The sequence below is a fragment of the Zonotrichia leucophrys genome, chromosome 20 (genome assembly GCF_028769735.1).
Source record: "Zonotrichia leucophrys gambelii isolate GWCS_2022_RI chromosome 20, RI_Zleu_2.0, whole genome shotgun sequence".
NCBI classification, from domain to species: domain Eukaryota; kingdom Metazoa; phylum Chordata; class Aves; order Passeriformes; family Passerellidae; genus Zonotrichia; species Zonotrichia leucophrys.
Genome location: NC_088189.1, coordinates 7794862 through 7814984, shown reverse-complemented (window position 1 = coordinate 7814984; position 20123 = coordinate 7794862). Strand labels below are relative to the sequence as shown.

Here is a 20123-nt window from a genome sequence, read left to right as displayed (position 1 = left end):
TGGACTGCCAGCACTGCAGTACAGGATCTGGTACAGCTTTTATTCAAGCACAGCTTGGAATCACTTGTCCCTTGTGCCAGAGTTTGTCCTTTGTCCTATGGGTGTATGAAAGGTGTCTCTTACCAAACCAGCTGTGTTGGGAGGTGCAGATACATGCATCACTGCACTGCACCAGAGGCAATCACAGAACTGTTTGGGCTGGTAAAGCTCTCTAAGATCACTGAGTCCAGCTCTTAACCCAGCACTGCCACCACCAAACCATGTCCTGAAGTGCCACATCTACACAGCTTTTAAAAACCTCCAGCAAAGTGCTCCACTGTCCATGTATTTACTATGAACATATCTGTGAGCTATACTTTGTTTCTGTTTTAGTAATATATTTAGCTTTCAGGTAGTGAAACATTTGCAATTCATGGAAGGACATAACTGCCCCTCTGCTGCCTGATCTGCACAGCACAGAACCATTGCAGGGTGGTCCCACTGTTGGCAGTCACACCATCACCCACTCCTTGCAGTCCTTTGGGATTGTAATCTCCCAGGACTGTAAGACTGAGAGAGACTGGAAACAAAGAGATTTGTAATTTTTGATGGGGAGAACCATCTGTTTTCTGTGTCTTTCTTGCCAGGAATCGTGGAGAACATGGCAGAGTTCAGGCCGGAGATGTGCACGGAGGCTGCACAGCAGGGCCTTATGCAGTGGCTGCTCAAGAGGCTGAAGGTGAGCTGGTTTCTCACTTTCCTTCTACAGACTAGTTAGCACAAAAACTAGGTGGAGAAAAGCCAGTTGGGCTTTTGTGTGTTGGAGAAGCCCAGTTAAGGACAAAAAGTTGTAGTTCAGGGTCTATGTCCTCAGCAGTTTTAGTTTAAAGAGACACACTTAGGTTTTGTCTTTATAAATGTCTTGCAGTAGAAATTGTCTCTTTTATCTTTTCATATGATTCATATATGTTGAATTTCCATGTGTGAGTTCTGTAGGACTATGAAAGCTGACCAGCGAGAGGGGACACTAATATTAACCATTTGCTTCCCACATTTCTAGCAATTTCTGAGTTTTAAGTGATGTCTGTGTTTAAATGCTGCTGGGGGCGGCTTTTGCTTTGAACTCAGCTAATTGCCTTTTAAATGAAAAGCTGCTTTTCATACTCTGCATCCTTTGACAGCGAGTTACACACTTTAACTCTGTCTTGTGTGAAAAAATGCCTAAACATTCACTGGAAAATGCTGTAGAAAAAGAATGGATAGTTCAGCCCTCTCACAGAAATAGTAAAGGAAATATAGCAAAGAAATTCTGGCTGTTCTCTAACCTGTCAGTAAGGCATTAGCACTTCCATGCTTAAATGTCTACATGATTAGAAAGACTCTGAGTTGCAGAAATTCTCCATCAGCTGTGTAAGTGCAGGTACCCCTCTGTGCACTTCACATCCTTGTTAGCAGAAGTAATCTGTAATTTCTCGCTACAGGTAGTAACATAATTATGTTCTTTGCTTAAAAATAAAAAGTGAAGTTAATTTTAGTCTTGGCAGGTAGGTACTGCTGCCTGCCTTGGAATTGCTGTGGCAGCTGAAAGACTGAAAAACTTGGGAAAGCAAAATAATCCCAGCTAGGATTCCCCTGCTTGGTGCCACAGAACATGAATGCTCAGTGGCATTCCAAGCTTGTGTAGGGTGTGTCTGATGTGTTCCCTGGCTGTGTTATCCCTGGGTTTGGGATGTAGGATCTTGCCTGTACAGGGTTGTGGGTAGCTAACAAACCCCTCTCCAGGTGCTTTGGCTCTTGGCAGTGCTTGGTCTTGAATCTCTCTCCCTGACAGATGTGTTTGGGATTAACCCAGGATCTCAGCAGCTGGGTAGAGCTGCTGTGGAATGTCTCTGGGATAAGTTTTAAGATCAGGGTTCTGTCTGAGCAGTGATGAGGACATCTGGTACACAGCACAGAGCATGACTTTGTTTCCTGACAACATTTCAGGTCTTATAATTGTATTGTGACTGTCAGAGCTGCATCAGAAGGCTCAGGTGGAGAGCTCATAGCTCACTTCTGCAAACACAAGCAGGGTTTGATGATGTGTGCAGTCTTAGGAGATCAGAATGTTGTTTCCCAGGATTTGCAGGGCAGCAGTTGGTCACCCCATGGCAGAAGGTGGCAGGGCTGGACAGCACCGAGCACCTTCCCCTCTCCCTCATGGTCTGCCTGGAGGTGTCTCCTGGCTGCTGTCAGTGCCATCCTCTGCAGGGGGGTTGAGGATCATTCTGCAGAGTGGTTGGGGATCATTTGGAATGAAGAGCTTTATTTAAAGTCAATACTTGGTGGTGTTTGGGATCTTCCTGCTTTACATGTTTCCGTGTGTTGCCTGGTGCTTGCACACCATGCTTTGTTCCTTGCCAGAAGGGTGGGATGATTGGCCCAGCAGCCCTGCATAGGCAGGACTGTCCACTGTGCTGCAGGGAGTTGTGTGTTTGGGGAGAAAACTGGGTGAGTTTTTTTCATTTTTGCTGTGTTTTAAGCTTAGGACTTCTGCTTTTTCCCTTCTTGAACAGTGGAGTATAAATAGCTGGTAACTGATGATTTTTCAACTTGTTTTATTTTATGAATCTCTCAGTAAAACAGGTTGCATTATTATCTAATTGGTTAATGTTCAGTCTGTTTCTGTAGATGAAGCAGCTTTGGCAGCATACAAAAACATTGGATCCAGTTCAGAATCCACTCTAGGGATTTTTTGAGGGGTTCAAATTCAGCATTTTCATTTCATTATGACTTTTTTAGCATATTTGAGGATGGAGGGAATATCTGAAATGGAAGTTATGTGATTGTGCAGGCAAAACCCATCTCATGTTCTTCTGACTGACACTCTGATCCTCACAGGAAACTCTGGCAGTTACTATATGATGTTATTGGGATGTATGTTCTGAAATTCTGGTTTTGCTGACAGGCACTGACTTCCAGAACAGAGATAAGTGCCAGGCACCCACTTAACATTGGGGGAAATATATCACAGGAAAGAGATTCTGTGTGGCAAACAACTGGAGACTGTTCTTAGGGGTTTTGAGCCAACTTGGCCAAACCTACTGATGTAGGACCATATGAAATATCACAGTGGACCTTCTGCATGTGTGCATGAACACACAAGCACCTCCCATCACCCTGAATCAGAATTGTTACTGTTCTGTCACTGAGGAAAACGGCAGAATTACTGCAGATGTGTTTCATTTTGTGTGCTGCTCATACATTTGGTGATTTGATTAATGTGTTCTTCAAATCAATGAGAAGCTGAGGGCCTTGCCCTGATGGGTCTCTTGTTCTTCCCCCACAGGCTAAGATGCCTTTTGATGCCAACAAGCTGTACTGCAGTGAGGTGCTGGCGATTCTGCTCCAGAATAATGATGGTGAGCCATGCCTGCCATATCTCTGTCAGTGAGGGCAGAATCCAGCCTTCTCTCAGATCACAGCAGCCCTTTTCTGCCTCCAGCTCTCCTTTGCTGCCTTAACTCTCCCCTATGTGCTCCCTCATCTCCACCCTCTCTTTCTCTGCAGCTTTTGTGCTCTGTCAAGCTGTATTGATTTTGTTTGCTGATGTATCAGTGTTAGATGGCTGTAAAATCTGACAGTTAGCTTCATTTTTCTCTCTCTTTTCCCCCTTTCCCCCACCTCCGTCTAGACAACAGAGAATTGCTTGGGGAGCTGGATGGGATCGATGTGCTGCTTCAGCAGTTATCTGTGAGTAATTCCCACATGCCTTCTCTTCCATCAGGAGACTGCTGGGCTGGGTGGGAGGAGTGGAAAATATCCGGGGTGCTGTCCAAGCAGTGCTTCATATTTGGTGAGGCATGGTCCCCAAATAGCTTCCATGTGGGGTGTCATCCATGGTCAGTGAGATGAATCCCTTTTGTAAAGATGAGGTGCATGGAAGTTAAATTATTACAGTACAGTTTCATGGAGAGTTGGATGTAGGCAGGGTTGGAATTGGTCCATCCTCAGCATGCCCCACTCCAAGCACAGGGCTGCCCATGTTTGAGCTGGCTGAAGGTGGTGTGTTGCTTACTCACCTCTGTTTCTTCAGGCAGTGCTGCCTGCAGCACCCTCAGGTATGAATTGTGTAGGAATCTCTGATAATCAGCTTATCCACATGCTTGAGTGTGAATTTGCCCTTCCCCTTGCAGGCCCTGTGTGTTATCCTTTAAATGCTACAGCAGGCTGCTGCAATTTGTGGGTGCACAGTCAGGGCAGCAAAGGGCAGCAGCTGCAGAGGATGCAGCAGTGACCTGTGAGATCACTGGCTGACCCCTGTCAGGTGCTGGAGCTTTTGGTGCAAACTCTTCATGCATGTTCTGCAACAGCACAGCCCAACATCTGGGGGTAATTTTACTTTCTTTGTCCTTCAGGTGTTTAAACGACACAATCCAAGCACAGCAGAGGAGCAGGAAATGATGGAGAACCTGTTTGACTCCCTCTGCTCCTGCCTCATGCTCAGCTCCAACCGTGATCGCTTCCTGAAGGGTGAGGGTCTGCAGCTGATGAACCTGATGCTCAGGTACCTCATTAGCCTTGTGATTTCCTTCTTGCTTTTGATGTGCCAATACATATTCCAGCTAGATATTTGTGGTTTTATTTTAAAACTTCTGTGTTGGGATATTTGTCTGTCTTCTCTCTCTGTTTTTTTTCCAGCAGGTAAGTAAGTTGGATTTTCTCAGATGTGGAATCTCCAGTCTTTGTCTTTATTACCTAAGAACTGAGGTTGCCACAGTGGCTGCTGGAAAGTGGCAGATCTTTCATCTGGTGTCTGCCACAGAGAATTCTGTAGGTCAAGTAAACCCTCTGAGATTTAAACAACCTCTATGTGGTCAGGAGAGGACCTTTGGATATCTCTAGGGAAAACATTTTTCCTTTTGTTCCCCAGCTCAGGCTCCACTGTGTTGTGTAGCCTCTGAGATGCTGAATTTTTGTGGATGCTGATACAAAAATTACTTTTGTGAATGGGGCATAGGTTTGCATTTCTTGTGCTGTGCTTTGTCACACCCTGAACCTCTGGGGCTTCTCTGCTCTCTCTCCACTTTTCCTTGCTGGGCTGGCACTGAGCTGTGTCTGCTGGGCTGTCTGGCTCCCCAGAGCTGCAGGAGGGCACAGCAGGCTCTGTCTGGCTGTCCCCAGAGTGCCAGGCTGTGTGCTGGTGGGTTGGCAAACACCAGCCAGGAATGATGAGCTCCTGCAGCTCAGGGCTGGGGAATGTGTGGCAGCAGGGAACTGAATAAATAACCCAACATGGATTATTCAAATAGGAACACTGGGTTTTCTTGAGGCTAATTAAGGAAAAGCTCCAAAACTAAGAGCGGGAGGGAGGCCTCCCTCTGCCTGGAGTCCTGAGCTGCTGAACCAGCCTTGCAGAACTAATTAGTTGGAGTTCTTGTGCCATGTGGGTGGGATTCAGTATTTGGATTTTTAAGAGCTTTTTACCCATTTTTTGACTCTACTGTTTACCACTCTCTGCACAGGACTCCAGCTGGAAAATTATGACAAGTGGAAAATTTCTCCTTGGCTGCATTTTGCCCCCCATAGTAGTTGCAAAGGGGTTGGGAGGGACAAAGCCTGATAGACAGAGTTTCCAAGGCCTCAATCTGTGGATTCTACAATTTGAGTGGGATTGATAAAGTAACAGTGGGAAAGAACTATTTACAGAATTTGTTCTAGAAGCTTCTGTCCCTGCTGTCCACAGGCATGTACTATACTGACAGCTGATAATTTTATATTTTTTAAACTCTTCTAATCTAGTTGTAGTGCTTAGAAGGTCTCATAGTTGCTCAGTTTTTCTTGGACAGAGCAACTTAGGTGACCACAATCTGTTGTAAATAGGGAGTGAGTGTGGACAGTTGTGATCTGAAGCTGTACATCTGTATCTCCTTGATACCTCCATGATAAACAGCAGAGAGCAGACATGCCTTTCAGTTGTGATTGACCACCTTGCCCACAAACAAGGCAGAGTATTTTTCTCTCCTGTTGGTGTCCTCTGAAGGCCGGGGGCAGAGATCTGTTATTTTTTGGTTTTACTTTGGAGGTGGTTAATCACTGTACCACAGCCTGTGCAGATGAAAGGACAAATAGACAAAGTTGAAAGTGTATTGACATGATGTGAGATAGATAAGCTGTGTGAGAATAAAGATATCAGGCTTGAATCTCCATTACTGTTGTGGGGAACACAGCATTCTGTGTCTGGTGCTGCCCGATCCATCCAGCCGAGTCGTTCCATTATTGATGGTTGTGCACACACACCTGCAGAGAGCTGCAGCAGCTTTCAATGAGCATTTAATGTGCTCATGATATTCCTACAGATAGTCATGAGAACAGGATGGATTCTGTTGTACTGAGCCTTAAAAATGTGTAGCCAACAGCAAAAGGTAACGTTGTATCATGTGAACTTCTCCTGGTTTATGGGGGGTCAGTGGTAATGCCTGAAAATGAGCCCAGTGTGGCTGATGTGCCTTATGTGCATGTCCTGGACTTGTGCTGTGGTCTGGGACTTCAGCTGGCCCTGAAGGAATTGTGGCTTCACCAAGCAGGTAATGGGAGGTGAGCAGAGGGTCTGGGAGAAGATCAGGTTGAGAGGGATGAAGCTGATGACAGCAAGAGTGAAGGAGGAAGTTTGGAAGTAGAATGAGAGCAGGGCTATAGATAATTATTGAATTTACATCTCTACACCATTTATTTAATGTCACATCAAGGTAGCAGCCACCAGTAGAAAGTTTAGAAATGTCCCTTAGAATTAAACTAAATTTTCTTTTTAGTTCAGAAAGTACTTCTTAGTGCTCATTCCCTCAGTCTTGCCTTAGTAACCTGACTGCAGTTTAGCCAAAAGAGAGGAAAGCGGGCTTGTCCTGTCAGCTCCTGGTGCTCTGACAGGCAGTTATTGCTTTGGCTGTAGAGCTGTGTGGGCTTTGAGGAGATGCAGCCCTGTCACTCCTGGGGGATGTGTCAGGGACATTCTCTGTTGCTCAGGGAAAATGATGTGTGGCTTTCCCAGCTATGAACTGAGGAGCATGTGTATGCACAGAGACAAACAGAGCCCAGGGAGCTCATGGGGACCTGCAGCACTTGGGCCACAAAATGTTCTGTCCTGCAGCTATGCTGGGACTTTTCTTGACCCTCAATAAAAGCTTTTGTCTCCTGTACAGAAAACAAGGTGAAACCAGACAACTCCATATGGCTCCCCAAAGCTTTTCTGTAGCTATTTCAGGCTAGATTTTTTTATCATTATTAAAATATTTTTATGTTTTCTTGCCCTGCTGTTCCTAATGACCCCTGGAAACATAAGCTGTCTCTTTACTAAATCTTCTGGTTAATTAAATGGAACCATTTTATGCACACTTTCCCAGGAAATCTAGTGTTCTGCTTTTACTGGTATTTTGGAAAGTTAAAGGCTATGTTCTGCTAATATGTAAAGTACAAATAATGTCAGCACCTCTTTTTAAAAAAAAATAGATGTATCAAAGGAATTGTCTCAGATGTAAAGATGTTAAAAGGAGGAAAGCAATGGTCAGTGAATGAAGTTTGTAATTCAGAGTTTCCATGAACACTGAGGCCCCTCTGTATTTGGTGATTCTCATGTTTGCTTGTCTGTGAATTAGTGTTCAGCTAAAAGTTCCTTCAATGAGCACAGATGAGACTAAGATAAACTGCTTGCCCTCTGGCAGAATAAATATTTCAAATAAAATCAACTCCAGACAGTCCAGGCAAGCAGCTATTGATCTCTAAAAGCCTGAACTTAAACCAAATGAATATTCCAGAGCTCAGCCCTGCACAGCCTTCCTAAATGCTGATCAATATGCAATTACTTCCCCTGGAAACATTTCTGGTGTCATCTGGCCTAAGGAGTACTTTATTTTTAGCTCTCTGTAGTGGGGATGAGGGGGTGCCAAACCACCCTCCTGCACAGCCCTTGGTTGCTGGGGGAATTCAGGGTCCAGCTCCACACTCTGCCCTCCAACCATGGGGCCAAAAGTGTCTGGGGCTGCTCTGGGCAGGGTCACTTTCTTTCATTCTGGAGTGTTCATATATAGGTATTTTAGTTTGCTTGTTGTTAGGGGCTCATGAAGTTGGGTCTCTGCAGGGAAGTTGTTTTCCACAGCTCTCTGGAGGCTTTGAGGAGCCCCTGTTGATGGACATGGGGTCCTGGTGGCTCAGTCTGCAGCTGGGCAGGATCAGAGGGGATTGGCATATGCTTGGGGTGAAAGGTTTGAGGCTTGTGACTGTCCTGTCCTGGAGGGAATGTCCTGCTAGGCTGGCCTCTGGGGACACTGTGGCTTATGTTCTCCAAGCTCATGTTAGCTCCTACTCACTTGGTCTGGGCTGTGTTACTGAGCAGTTTTTCAGTTCAGTTTCAGTTTTCCCCTGGATGGATTATAAATTCCTCTGGTTTGGTTTGTGAGGTACAGGGCAGCTGGAGATCATTTTCAGGGCATCCCTGTGTTACTGGTGTGAGTTACCACCATCAACATTCTGAACTGGCATTAAAGCAGAGCAGCCCAGAGCCTGTCAGCCTCCTTCCATTGTGTGGCTCCTGGTGATGGGATTTCATTAAAACTGACCCAGCTGTGCCCACCAAACTTACTCCTTTATTAAATTAAACTGTTTTTAGACTGCAATCCTGATCTTTTTGGAGATAGTGTTTGCCTTTTGTACCCAACCCAGCCTCCCCTTCTGTTTTGTGCCAGTGTTTGTAAAGGAGTGAGAAAAATATCTTCTTCAGTAGCCAAGAAATAAGAAAATAAAACCATGACAATAAAATCCATAAAATGAAATAAAAACAGAAAATAAAAAGAAATAAAAGACATTAAAAAAGAAATAACCAAGACAATATTCTCAGCCACAGTTTTGAAAAGAGTTACTGTTGATACAATGTTTTGGCTTCCAGAAGAGAAATCTTGCTTAGAGCTTGTGCTCAGACTCTTCATTTTGTCATGTTCCTTTGCTTGTCTCTGTAAAGCAGGGTGCTCCAAGGCTCCTCATGTCCCTGTACAATTTCCTTTGCCTCTTTCCACAGAGAGAAGAAGATTTCCCGCAGCAGTGCCCTGAAGGTGCTGGACCACGCCATGATTGGACCAGAGGGCACAGACAACTGTCACAAGTTTGTGGACATCCTTGGGCTGAGAACCATCTTCCCTCTCTTCATGAAATCACCCAAAAAGATAAAGAAGGTTGGAACAACTGAAAAAGAACACGAAGGTAGGTGTGCTTCCAGATCCTTCTTATTGCAATGGAGAATGGACAGCCAGTGTCTGAAAAGAACCTGCAGGGAGGAGGGAAGGGCTCAGCACCCATCTTCTTTCAGCTCTGGGTGTCCAGCCTGCTGCTCCTGTCACAGCTGGCTGTTGAGGGCACACTTGTCCTGCTTGTTTTGGTATCAGCAGCTCCTGGCAATTCCATTTCATGTGCTGTTAATAAGTTATTTTACTCCTGTAGAGTCTGTTGTTTGAAGCTCTTACTCTGATGCAAAACTCTTTTGAAAAGAGTAATGAGGCAACTACAAATGTCACCTCAAAAGCAGTGTTTTCATGGCTCTGAGCACTGAAGTGTGACTGGATGAACATCAGGCATTGCAGAAATAAACTCCATTGCTTTTGAAGTTGCTTTTTTTTTCCTTTTTATATTTTTTAACTCTCTACCCTGAAAAACTGCTTTAACAGAGATCTGCTGTGGAGTAAAGCTACCATTACTATGGGACCTTACACTGAGCTGAGTGGTCAGTCCCTCCTGCTCTTGGTTACACTGCCTTTCCCATTTTGTTGGGAAACAAAATAGACTATGGAAGAAACTTTAAATACTGCCAGTGATGCTTAAGGTTTTGTGCCAGTTCATTGCTCAGCTCAGTTCTACAGAGGGTGAATATTGTCAAAAGCTGAAGAGGTATACATACACTTGGGATCCATTCTGAACTCCTGCAGCAAGCCAAGGGAAAGTGGAAGGAAATAGCAAAAACATGGGAGCTTGAAACCCAAATCCCCTGCTTTGGGACTGTCCTGGCTGCTCAGGTGGGACTCAGGTGTTCTCCCAAGGCCAGGAGGGAGGTGCTGTCCCTGCAGAGCTCTCTGGGTGCTGGCTGGGACTGAGCAGCTCCTTTCTCTGGCAGAGCTGCTGAGCTGGGCACAGCTGCTTGTTCTCCCTCCTGGGGACAAGGAATGGGCAGTGGCATGGGCTGGGCATGTGTGGCAGTGGCTGCTTTCCTGGCACAGGTGGAGAGCTGGGGCTCACCTGTCACCAACCCCAGAGCAATTCACACACCTGCTGACAGTTCTGGTTGCTTTATCTGCCTTGTGTTGCTTGTCTTGGATAGATCATGGTGAGGGGGAAATTGTGGCCTGGGGTTTATTCAATGGACTTGCAGAGCTAGGTTTGGTTTCTGTAGGTTATGTAATAAAATTGCAGGTTTATATAATAAAATACACAGTTATGCTTCAATGGATTTAGGGGAAGTTTAAAAATTTTCATTTGCAGTGTGAAAATGAGGTTTGTTTAATTCTTCTTACTGAGAGAAAGCTGGAATGGGAGGTTCTGGGTAGAGTCTGAGTCTGTGGTTCATGCCATTGACTTAATTTTTCAGTTTTGGAAAGTGAGCTAATCTCTGTCTCATCTGCTTCTTCTGGAGACTGCAGTTGATACCTGTGGGCAGTCCTGGCTGCTGTGAGGATTAGTCTGGAAAGCCCTGACAGGGTCAGTTCCTGACTATTTCTGTGATAGCATGAAAAGGCAATCTGGCCTCAGGAGAATGAAGTGATCCATGCAAACAGGTTTTGTATCACATCTCCGTCTCATTATCATGCTGAAGAAATGGAGAACATTAAGATGAGTCCAGAAATCAGTTCTATTAAAATAAACTCTCCCTAAAAGGCTGTGGTAGTAAGTCCAATTTTCTTTGTTTTGCATCACTGGGCAGGTGAGTTAGTGAATTTCTAACAACAGGAGGTAATAGAGATGTTCAGCAGGGTTCCCTGGGGGCTGTCAGCCTGTCCTGACACGGTGTAAGCAGCACAGTGTGTGCTTTACTCTGCTCACTGTTGCCCCAACCATGCAGTAGCTGCTCCTGGGGGGAACCTGGCACAGGCTCTGGGTGCCTCTGGCCTTAAGGGAAATGGTGCAGGTGTGGCATGATGGAACTGGTGTCCTCTGTGCTGTTCTGGTCCTAGGAACATGCTGCTTTTTGCTTATCTCTTTTGTTTATTGATCAAAAGGAACTCTCATGTTCAGTCTGCATATTTTCTCATAAAAACTTTATCCTGTGTTCAATCGGTTTTAAAAAAAAATTAATTAGAACAATGTTGTATTAGGAGAGCTTTCATGTGTATGCCAAATGGAGGAAGAGGTTCCTTTAAAGGATTCTTTGGAATGCTTTGCAGCAGTGGCATCAGTGTTTATTTGCAGCAGCTCTGAGGAGCTGGGCTGTGCTTGCCCTCTCTGCATTGCTGCTGGGATGGTGCTGGGCAGGGCACCCCGGGCTGTGCTGTAAAACACAAAATCCTCAGTGGGCTCTGCAACCTGGGCCCTAATTACAGCTGCCTAAAGGCCAGCCCTGCTAAAATGCTCCAGCCCTGGGTGAGGCTCCAAACAGCTCTGCTGAAGGGTTTGTCCTGCCTGTCCCTCTGTCCCTTTGTGTGCAGTGGCTCAAGTGCCACCAGGCTGGGGCTCCTGGCACCCACTGTGGCTCCAGGTGCTTCACCTCTCCCAGGACATCCAATGCACAATCTCCAGAGCACCAAATCTTCTGTAGGTATTTGATGCTTGTAGGAAAATATCCCCTTGTCTTTATTTTATAGCAGTGTTGCTATTTACATAAGAGATAGTCTATAAAACCATGTTTGTTTTATTGTCTCTAAGGCAGTGTTCTGAATGTGACAAAATAATAAATACCCCAGTGAAAAAAAAAAAATCTCAATGTGACTTGCTGAGCTTTTATTTATTGCAGAAATTTATAATCCAAATTAAATTTGATAAAAGTAACTTCTCTGTAATGTATTTCTTCCTTTCTAAATGCTAGCATAAAGGTGTCAGTGCTGGTTAGCTACATTTTAAACACTGTCAGTGTTTAAAAATTATTTTACTCTAGGGAGCCTGAGAACAATTTAAATCCAAACTGCACATATTTATGCTTTATGTACACTATGTAATTAGGAAAAAAGAAAGGAAAAATTTCTTAACCATCTTTATGGATGATCTGAGCCTGAAGATTGGGCCTGTGGTGTCTAACTGAGTGCCCATTATCTACACTTGAATTTTGCCTGTGTTTGTACAGATCATTATATTAGGATATTAGATTTGGGAGAAAAAACTCATTGGAAGCAATTTCCCTTTTTCTGAGGCAGTGAAGCAACTCAGAGCAGAAATATTTTGCAGCTGAAGACAGAAATGGCTTAGAGTTCTCCTGTGTCTGTGGATTTGCAGTACTCCTGTGAGTGCCCAGCTGGGTTGGACAGCCACAAAGAGAACCAGCCTGGCTGTGTAGGAGGTGTTGTGGTTGTGTATTGTGAGCTGGTTGAACAGCAGTGTCCCTTTAATGTCAGTGATTGCAGGGAGTGCACAGAAATCTGCCTCTGGGTGGTTCTTGGCATAAATAGAGGGTAAGATTTTAAATAACACTTCAGTGTTGTGGCTTTTGAAAAGTGGGGGTTGCTATATAAGCATCTACATTGCAAAAACCTTCCTGCTGCAGTGCTGAGAGTTGGGGTGTCCCCCTGTCCATGAGGGTGCAGCAGCTCTCAGCACAGTCAAGTCACAGCATTGGATGCTGGTTTAAAATTCTTGAACAGTCTCAGTGAGCTAAAAATGGAGAAAACACAAATTCCTCCTGAATTAGAGAGTCTGTAGTGAAGCAATCATAGCTGGCTCGACAGGCTGTATATCCTCCTGCTCTTTCTCAGGATGGTTATTTGCAGCTGAGTTTTGCTCACTTGGAGAGTGTAATGAACTATAAAAGGATGTTTGTCCAATTCATCTTCATTTAAAAGCCTTCTCTTGTCTTAGATGTCGGTTTTACTTAGGAATGCTTAATTTGATAACCTGAGAATTAGTTCAGCCAGTTTCCAAAGGAGAATTCCTATTGCTGGGGTGTTTTGCTTGTTTGCCCTCTGTCAATAACAAAGCCTCTTTTGGAGATCCTCAGCTACACCCTCCCTTTGAAAACAACAACAAAACCCATTTCTTAGTAAATATACTCTTAGTCTTTTGTGACATGCACTAAAGGCAGCAGAGCCCTTGGAATGAATGTCTGCCTCACAGCCAGGTTCCCTGGGCGTGGGGAAGTGAAAAGGCAGCAGCAGAAACATGGCCTGATAAGGAGTTATTGCTATTAACTGAGCACCCTCTGCCAGCCAGCAAAAAATGTTTTTCTTTTGGTGGTCTTGAGGAGTGAGCACCCAGGGAAGGCATCAGTCTGTTTAAGCAGAACTTTATTATGCCAATTTGTTATTTCACCATCACCCTCTGACAGGAACCTGTGATTTGAGTGAGCCATGATGCTGAGAACAGAGTTAAATTTATCTCAATTAAAGTGAGCGTGCTCTGTTGCAAGAACATCAGAAAAATAAACTTTCTCAGTCAATAGAAAGAATTTAGTTTTACATTCAGCTTGATGACTGGATCCAGCTCACCAGGGCTGTTGCATGTGGAGCTTTTCCAACCCTCCCAGGCCCCCCCTTCACCCATCCATAAAATTGGTGTTTCTTGCTTGTTCTCAGTATTTTAAGATAAGATTTTTCTTGGCAAAATGCAGTGATACTTGAGTGGGTTACTCTTCTGAAAGGTAGATTATTAATGCACGTGGCAACAAGTCAGGTTATCAGATGCTACACCACTGGAATGGCATGTCCCAGTGCCACCTGTAATGTTGGCATGGACCAGTGGCTTCATCCAAGTTTCCCTGAAGCAGCCCTGAAGCAACAGAGTTATGTGCCTAGGAGGGGTAGGAGTATCTCAAAGAGCTGGCTTGCTTTTTTCTAGTATTTTCCTGCTTCTAATTAAAAACTACATTTTATTTTAAGTGTTCTTTACAAGACAGAAGGCTCTTAAATATGTTCTACTGGGTTCATGAGATCATCCTGCTTGGCCTCCAATGAGCTGCTGGTCTGGCATCCAGAACTGCCCACTGACCCCTTCCATCAGGATGATGCTTGCCTCCTCTTCCTCACTGTTGAGCTTCCTCCCCTGCCAGGCAGATGTCCATTATAATGAGATGTAAAAAGAAAAAAAAAAAGCATGGGGTGGGGATAATAAAAGCAGAGGAGTGTAGTGTTACAGCTTGATTTGACAGGACCTCCTGCTGTTGCAGCTGCCAGTGCCAGCCATGGAATAGATTAATCTGTATTCCAACACGCCGAGCTGAAGTCAAGATCGATCTAATTAGGGTGTTTTAAACACTGCTTGCATGCTGAAGCCTCTGTGCCTGTCTGGAGAGGGAAAAGCTCCCAAGAGCTTGAGGTGATGCTGGGCCAAGCAGGACCCAGGTGCTGCTGCAGGAAGCACATGGAATGTGACCTCCTAGAGCCTGGGGTGTGTCTGGGGTGGTGCCCTGCAGGGTTGGGATCCTGGGGAGTGGCAGGGCTTGCAGGTGAGCCAGCTATGGGGCAGCAGCAGTGCTGCTGGCTGGTGAGAGAAGCCTTCCATCTTCTCACATGCATGAATTTAGGGGATTTTTGGGATGTTTGCATGAGCAAAGTTGTTCTTGATGCATAGTAGCTGCCAGCTGGTACCTGTTATTTCTGTGGAGGCACCTTTGTGGTGCTTCAGCACAGCTTGGTTTGGTGTTTGCTTCTCAAAGGAATCGCATTTATTCATTCTTTGAAATAGGGCTCTTCTGCAGCCTCTGCCTCTGGCCTTGTCTGTGCCCTCCCTGGAAGTGATGCCTTTTGTGCAGGGGATGTGGACTTTGGCTGAGTGTTACATTCCCGTGGAGAAGCTCCCAGAATATTCTGAAGCAGGGAGGCTGCCTGTGGCTTCACCCCGGGGCAATGCACAGCTCATGGCCTCTGTCTGCACTGAGATCAAAGCCAGGCAGCTGCAGGTTCTGTGTTCTGGGGACTCAAAACAGCATCAACAACTCACTGTTTCCCAAAGGAGATCCAACCCTGAGCAAATATTGTGATTACAGCTTTTCAAATGTTGCCCATGTGAGATGGAGATTGGGTCAGTCCATGGTAAAATGGTGAGACCCCATCTGTGGGAACGTGCACCCCAAGGTTGGTGCTTCTCCCTTCCCATGGCTGTGCAAACACTTTAATCCACTGAATTATAGACTCAGCCTCTCATTCCATCAAGCTTTGCCCTCATTTTGGCCAGTGTCCTTGCCTGTGGATATTGGTATTTATTGGGCCAGGACTTGCATTATCAGACATAACCTTGATTTTGGGGTGTGACATAAAACACACTTGTGTGTTATTTTTCAGGAAGCTGATAAAAAACCAGTTTAGATAGTTCAGAAATATTTCTGTAAAATATTTCTTTGAACATTTTGACTAGGCAACAGTATTTCCTGGATTTTGTGCAGTGATATGTTGAAAGAACAACCTTGTTCTCAAAACCTCTGTGTCAGCTCCTTTAGACTTGTCAGTAGTTTTAAAGATTTTATTGATAAAATGGATAAATATCTGCATACAACCACCAAAGCAAAAATGATAGCTAAAATACATTTCCTAGTAAAGGAATATTGGAAAAAAGCAATGAAGGTAGATCATTGGTGAGAATACTGCTACTAAAATGCTGCATCAACACTTCCAAAAAAAGAAAGTTGGGGGGAAAAAATAGTGTGACATACAGAACGCTGACTTCTTCCTAAACCAGCAGAGCATATGTTGGCATATATGGGGAAGAAAAGAAAAAAGAAATTCAACAAAATGATTTTTTTTCTCCTTAAGAAAATGAAAACTTGCCAGAACTTGAAGGTTTTTACAGTGCTTTTAATGTCAACAGTTAATTTGGTGTAGCTTTTAGTGGAGTAGCAGTTTGTGTGCAGTGGGAGCGTGCTCTGCCACCCCCAGCCATCGTTGAGCCCCGTGGGGCTGTCGGAATGACGGAGCAGCCGCGCGGTGCGGCCGCCCGATAAACCTGTTATCTGCTGCTCCTCCTGCCAGCCACGCTCCCAATCTCCTTGCAACATGAAAAATTGACACCACCTCAGGCAGAAATCTGTTTCGAAAAGGAAGCTCCATTTATAAGCAGCTAATGAAAAGGGGGGTGTTGGTGTGCCTGTGCAGCCTCTCATGGTGCTGCCCTTGTGCAGGATGCAGATAATCCGTGCAGCAGGGAGCACAGGCACCCTGGCCAGGCAGCCTGCCTGCCTTCACCTTCCATGGCCCAGGCAGCTGGGAGCAGGAGCTCCCAGCAAACACTGGTTCTTTGGACTGGACTGATCAGTCAGTGCTGCTCTGGGCTGGGCAGTGCTGAGGAAATGCATGGTGTGACAGCAATGAGATGGTGATCCCTCTCCTCAGCACGCTGTTTTTCCCCCTCTGAAAATGTCAAATCTTGAGGCCTCCTTGCTCCCTAGCACCATGACTGAGGAACTGTTTATGGCCATTAATTTTCATCAGTCTTAATCAGCAAGATTACAGTGAGTATATCTTGGAGAAGCTAGGTTGGCTAAACCAGCAGGTCTGTGCTTAATGTAGTCATGCTGGAGGGAAGTTGTACTGACTGGTTTGGAAAGGGAAAGGGATTCAAGCCCTTCTCCTTTGCTTTGCACTGCTGTGCTTGGGCTTGAGGAGAGTGGCTCAGTCACCTCTCAGAGTGGTGAGACATTGACACAAGTGTCTCCTGTGGGCTTGCAGCCTTGAATTTTACTTGTCTCCTTGGTTTGTGCTGAAAAATATGACCCCCAAGTGCAATTGAGAAGACTGTAAACATGTTTATTTGGTCGTTTCTGGTTTGTTGTGGCCCATTTATATTCATTGATGAAAGTGGTTGGTTTGAGAATTTTTCCACTAGCTCATACCTCTTCAGTCTCTGCAGGTGTGCACTTATTCCCTTTCTCCAGCTCTCTTGTTTCAGTAGCTGTCCCTGCTTTGGTGACTTGAGGGTCATTTGTGTGCTGGTTTTGGCCAGGGCTCCTTTAGGCACAAAAGAGGAGAAAACCAGAGTGAAACTTGTGCACTATGTAAGGTGCTTTAGGTCCCTGAGGCAGAGGAGGAGGAGACCTCACTGTGGCTGGAATGAGGAGCTGACTCTGCTCCCTGCAAACACGGCTTGTGGCTCTCACTGCTGCTCTCTCTCCTCTCACCGTGATGGGAAGGAACCAGGGTTCTGCTTATCAACGTGCTGGAGTGTTAATAGTGAATTTAATGGCTTGTTACAGAGGGAAATAAGCTCCTCATCCTGATCTCAGCCTGCAATTTTCATTTTGTATTTCTAGAACATGTCTGTTCTATCCTGGCTTCCCTTCTGCGAAACCTGAGAGGGCAGCAGAGGACACGGTTACTGAATAAATTCACAGAGAATGACAGTGAGAAGGTGAGTGCTGAATGTGTCTCAGTCTCTGGGCTGCCAGGTTGGGAGGGTTCTTGCCCAGGGTGCAAGAAAAACCATCCTCCTACCTGCCTGCAGAGACTTCTGCTGTCACAGACCTTTGTTCTCTCATTCACATTGTGTCTACAAACTGCAAAACTGGACATTTAGTGCGTGGCCTCCACATCCCCTGTGCTCTTGTTTTCTGGTGCCCTTGCATGTGGGAGTGACAGTTCTGTCCTGGGTTGTGTCTCTGTTGAAACATGGCCCTAGAAGACAATCTGCAGTTTTACATTGTGCTGGCTCTGAGATCAGGACAGTGTGGAAAGGTGCCGGTGTGTCTGGTGAAGCTCTTTTGCAGAGAGTTTAGCAGTTGCTATGGTACACATTTAATGCTCTCCACTCTTCTCCTAGAATGTTTCATTTTAGTGGTGTTTGCTCAGGGAAATTCTTCCCAAAATATTTACATGGTGGTGGATAGATCAAAGCTTTGCAGAAAAGAAATAGCTTTTGCAAACGAGGGATCCCAAGGGATTTGTAAATTCTGCCACTGGGAAAATACTAGTTCCTTAGTATTCCTCATTAGTGTGTTTTAAAGGTGTTTTTCATAACCTGTTCTACCAATTGTAGATAATTACTAGACAGGATTTCAGCTGCCCTAACACAATTCAGAGGAGACTGGGAGAGCTGGAACATCCAGCACAGATAGACAGGTCCACTGGGGAAACCAGGAGCCTGGAGGACCACAGCACAGAGAATGAGCTGGGGACACGTGCCTGTTTGCTGCCATTTATCTGGCACTGATGGGACTGTGTTCCCATATAGGATGACATCCAAAAGCCTGCAGCCCCAGCGTGCTCATCCAACCAGCACTTGTACCCTCCTTCTGTAACATGTTCCTTCCCAGGAGGCACAGAGCTGCCTGTTGCTTTGTGAAGGCTGAAGCTGAGAGGAAAACAAAATTGCAGGAAGGATTAAAGATGATTGCATTGCTCTTTTTTTCCTGCTTATGTCTCTCTCTTCTGCCCTTGCAGGTTGATCGGCTGATGGAACTGTATTTTAAGTACCTGGATGCAATGCAGGCAGCTGATAAGAAGATTGATGGGGAGAAACACGTATGTATTGTTCAAGTTTTGCCAGATCATGTGTGTAACACCTCTGCACAGCCATGTCATCTGTACAGGCCTTCTGGCTCAGCCAGCCACTGTTCTCAGGTGTGCCCTCATACCTGTGCTGTTCCTCTTAATCCTATTACCTCACTTTCCAAGTTCCAGGTAGTCTCAGGTAAAGTGGGCCAAGGATTTCTCTATAAGTGCTTCTGGCTGTCTCTTAGAGTGAATTTTATTAGAAGTACCTAAGTCTGTCTGTGCTTCAATTTGCCTTTGCTTTTACCTGGCTGCAGTCCTGCTTGGTTTGGCAGATGGAGAGCAGGTGAAATGCAGAGAGACAATTACATGATAATGTGTGAGGCCTCCTACCCTGGTCTGCAGAGTTGTGATCAGCAATGAGAAAGTGTCTGTGTTGATGAGTTGGCTGAGGAGCAGCCAAGGGCTGTGTGCTCTCTGCACACCAGCAGTGAACGTTTGAGTGACACGAGCCTTGGTACCGCACAGCACTTTCTTGGAACTGAGGCTGGAACAGACCTTTTGAAAGGGAACGAGCGGCTGGAGTCAGGAAGCAGCTTGCAGAGCTGTTAGCCAGCTTGGCCAGCTTCCCACAAGATTATCTGTATCAGTGCTGGGGAGGGTGTGAGATTGATTAGCACCGACGGAGAGCGATGGCCGCAGCTGCCGGCGCGCGCGCCGCGCTCTGCGTGCCACGGGCAGCAGCCCCCCGCCAGGCCCCGACAAACAGCTGCCTGCCCGCTGCCAAGGCTGCTTCTCCAGGCACTGCCAAACATTCCGAGGGCATCAGGGCACTGCTGCTGCTCAAAGAGGCACGGGAGGGAGTGATGAATGGAGCTGCTTTTGCTGCCAGTACTCAGGCTCCATATGGGCAGCGGCACTACTGAGCGGTGGCCTGGAGGAAAACAGCGTTTACCCTTTCCTGTTTTCCTTCCATGCTCTGTCCCTCCTCCTCAGGACAGGGCAAGAAATTATTTATTCTTTATGCTTTGGTGTTGGTGTGGGGGCTTTAGGACTCAAAAATCAGATTGGATTTTTTCAGTTGAAACTTTGTTGTTGAAGCTGCCTGTACAGAGCCCTAAAATACCACGTGCAGAGCAAGGGTATGTGCCCTTTGTCCAGGAACACCCTGGAGCAGCCTGCAAACGTTAACATCTGTAGCAAACAGCCAGCACAAAGCAGGAGTGGAGGGAATTTGAGTGTGAAGATGCTTTTGTGGAAGCTTTTCAATTAATAATATTAACCCATTTGTGTCTACTAAATGCATAAGAGAAGTAAAACTAAGGAATGTCAGATTCTCCTCCTGTATCCAAAATAAATGGACCTCAATTCTTTACCTTCTATTAGAACTAATAATAGGATTTGGCAGAAGCATCTCATGGGTGCAACATATTAACCACAACATGTATAAAATATGATATTCAAGTTCATTCCTAGCTTGGAACACTTTTGGAGAATTATCATTTGCTTTATTTTGTAGCATCATCAGATGGTCAGTGGGACATGATCTCCTGAGATCTGAAGTTGTTCAAG

The 20123-nt window shown here is 45.5% G+C and overlaps 1 protein-coding gene across 1 annotated transcript in view; it reads left to right on the top strand.

Annotated features, from left to right (window-relative positions):
• CTNNBL1 (catenin beta like 1) overlaps positions 1 to 20123 on the top strand; it is a 47263-nt gene that overhangs the window by 17116 nt on the left and 10024 nt on the right. The window contains exons 7-13 of the mRNA XM_064730184.1: positions 627 to 718; positions 3308 to 3380; positions 3653 to 3711; positions 4377 to 4525; positions 9026 to 9207; positions 17375 to 17472; positions 18501 to 18581. Coding sequence (XP_064586254.1) covers positions 627 to 718; positions 3308 to 3380; positions 3653 to 3711; positions 4377 to 4525; positions 9026 to 9207; positions 17375 to 17472; positions 18501 to 18581 — 734 coding nt within the window. The remainder of the gene's footprint in view (positions 1 to 626; positions 719 to 3307; positions 3381 to 3652; positions 3712 to 4376; positions 4526 to 9025; positions 9208 to 17374; positions 17473 to 18500; positions 18582 to 20123) is intronic.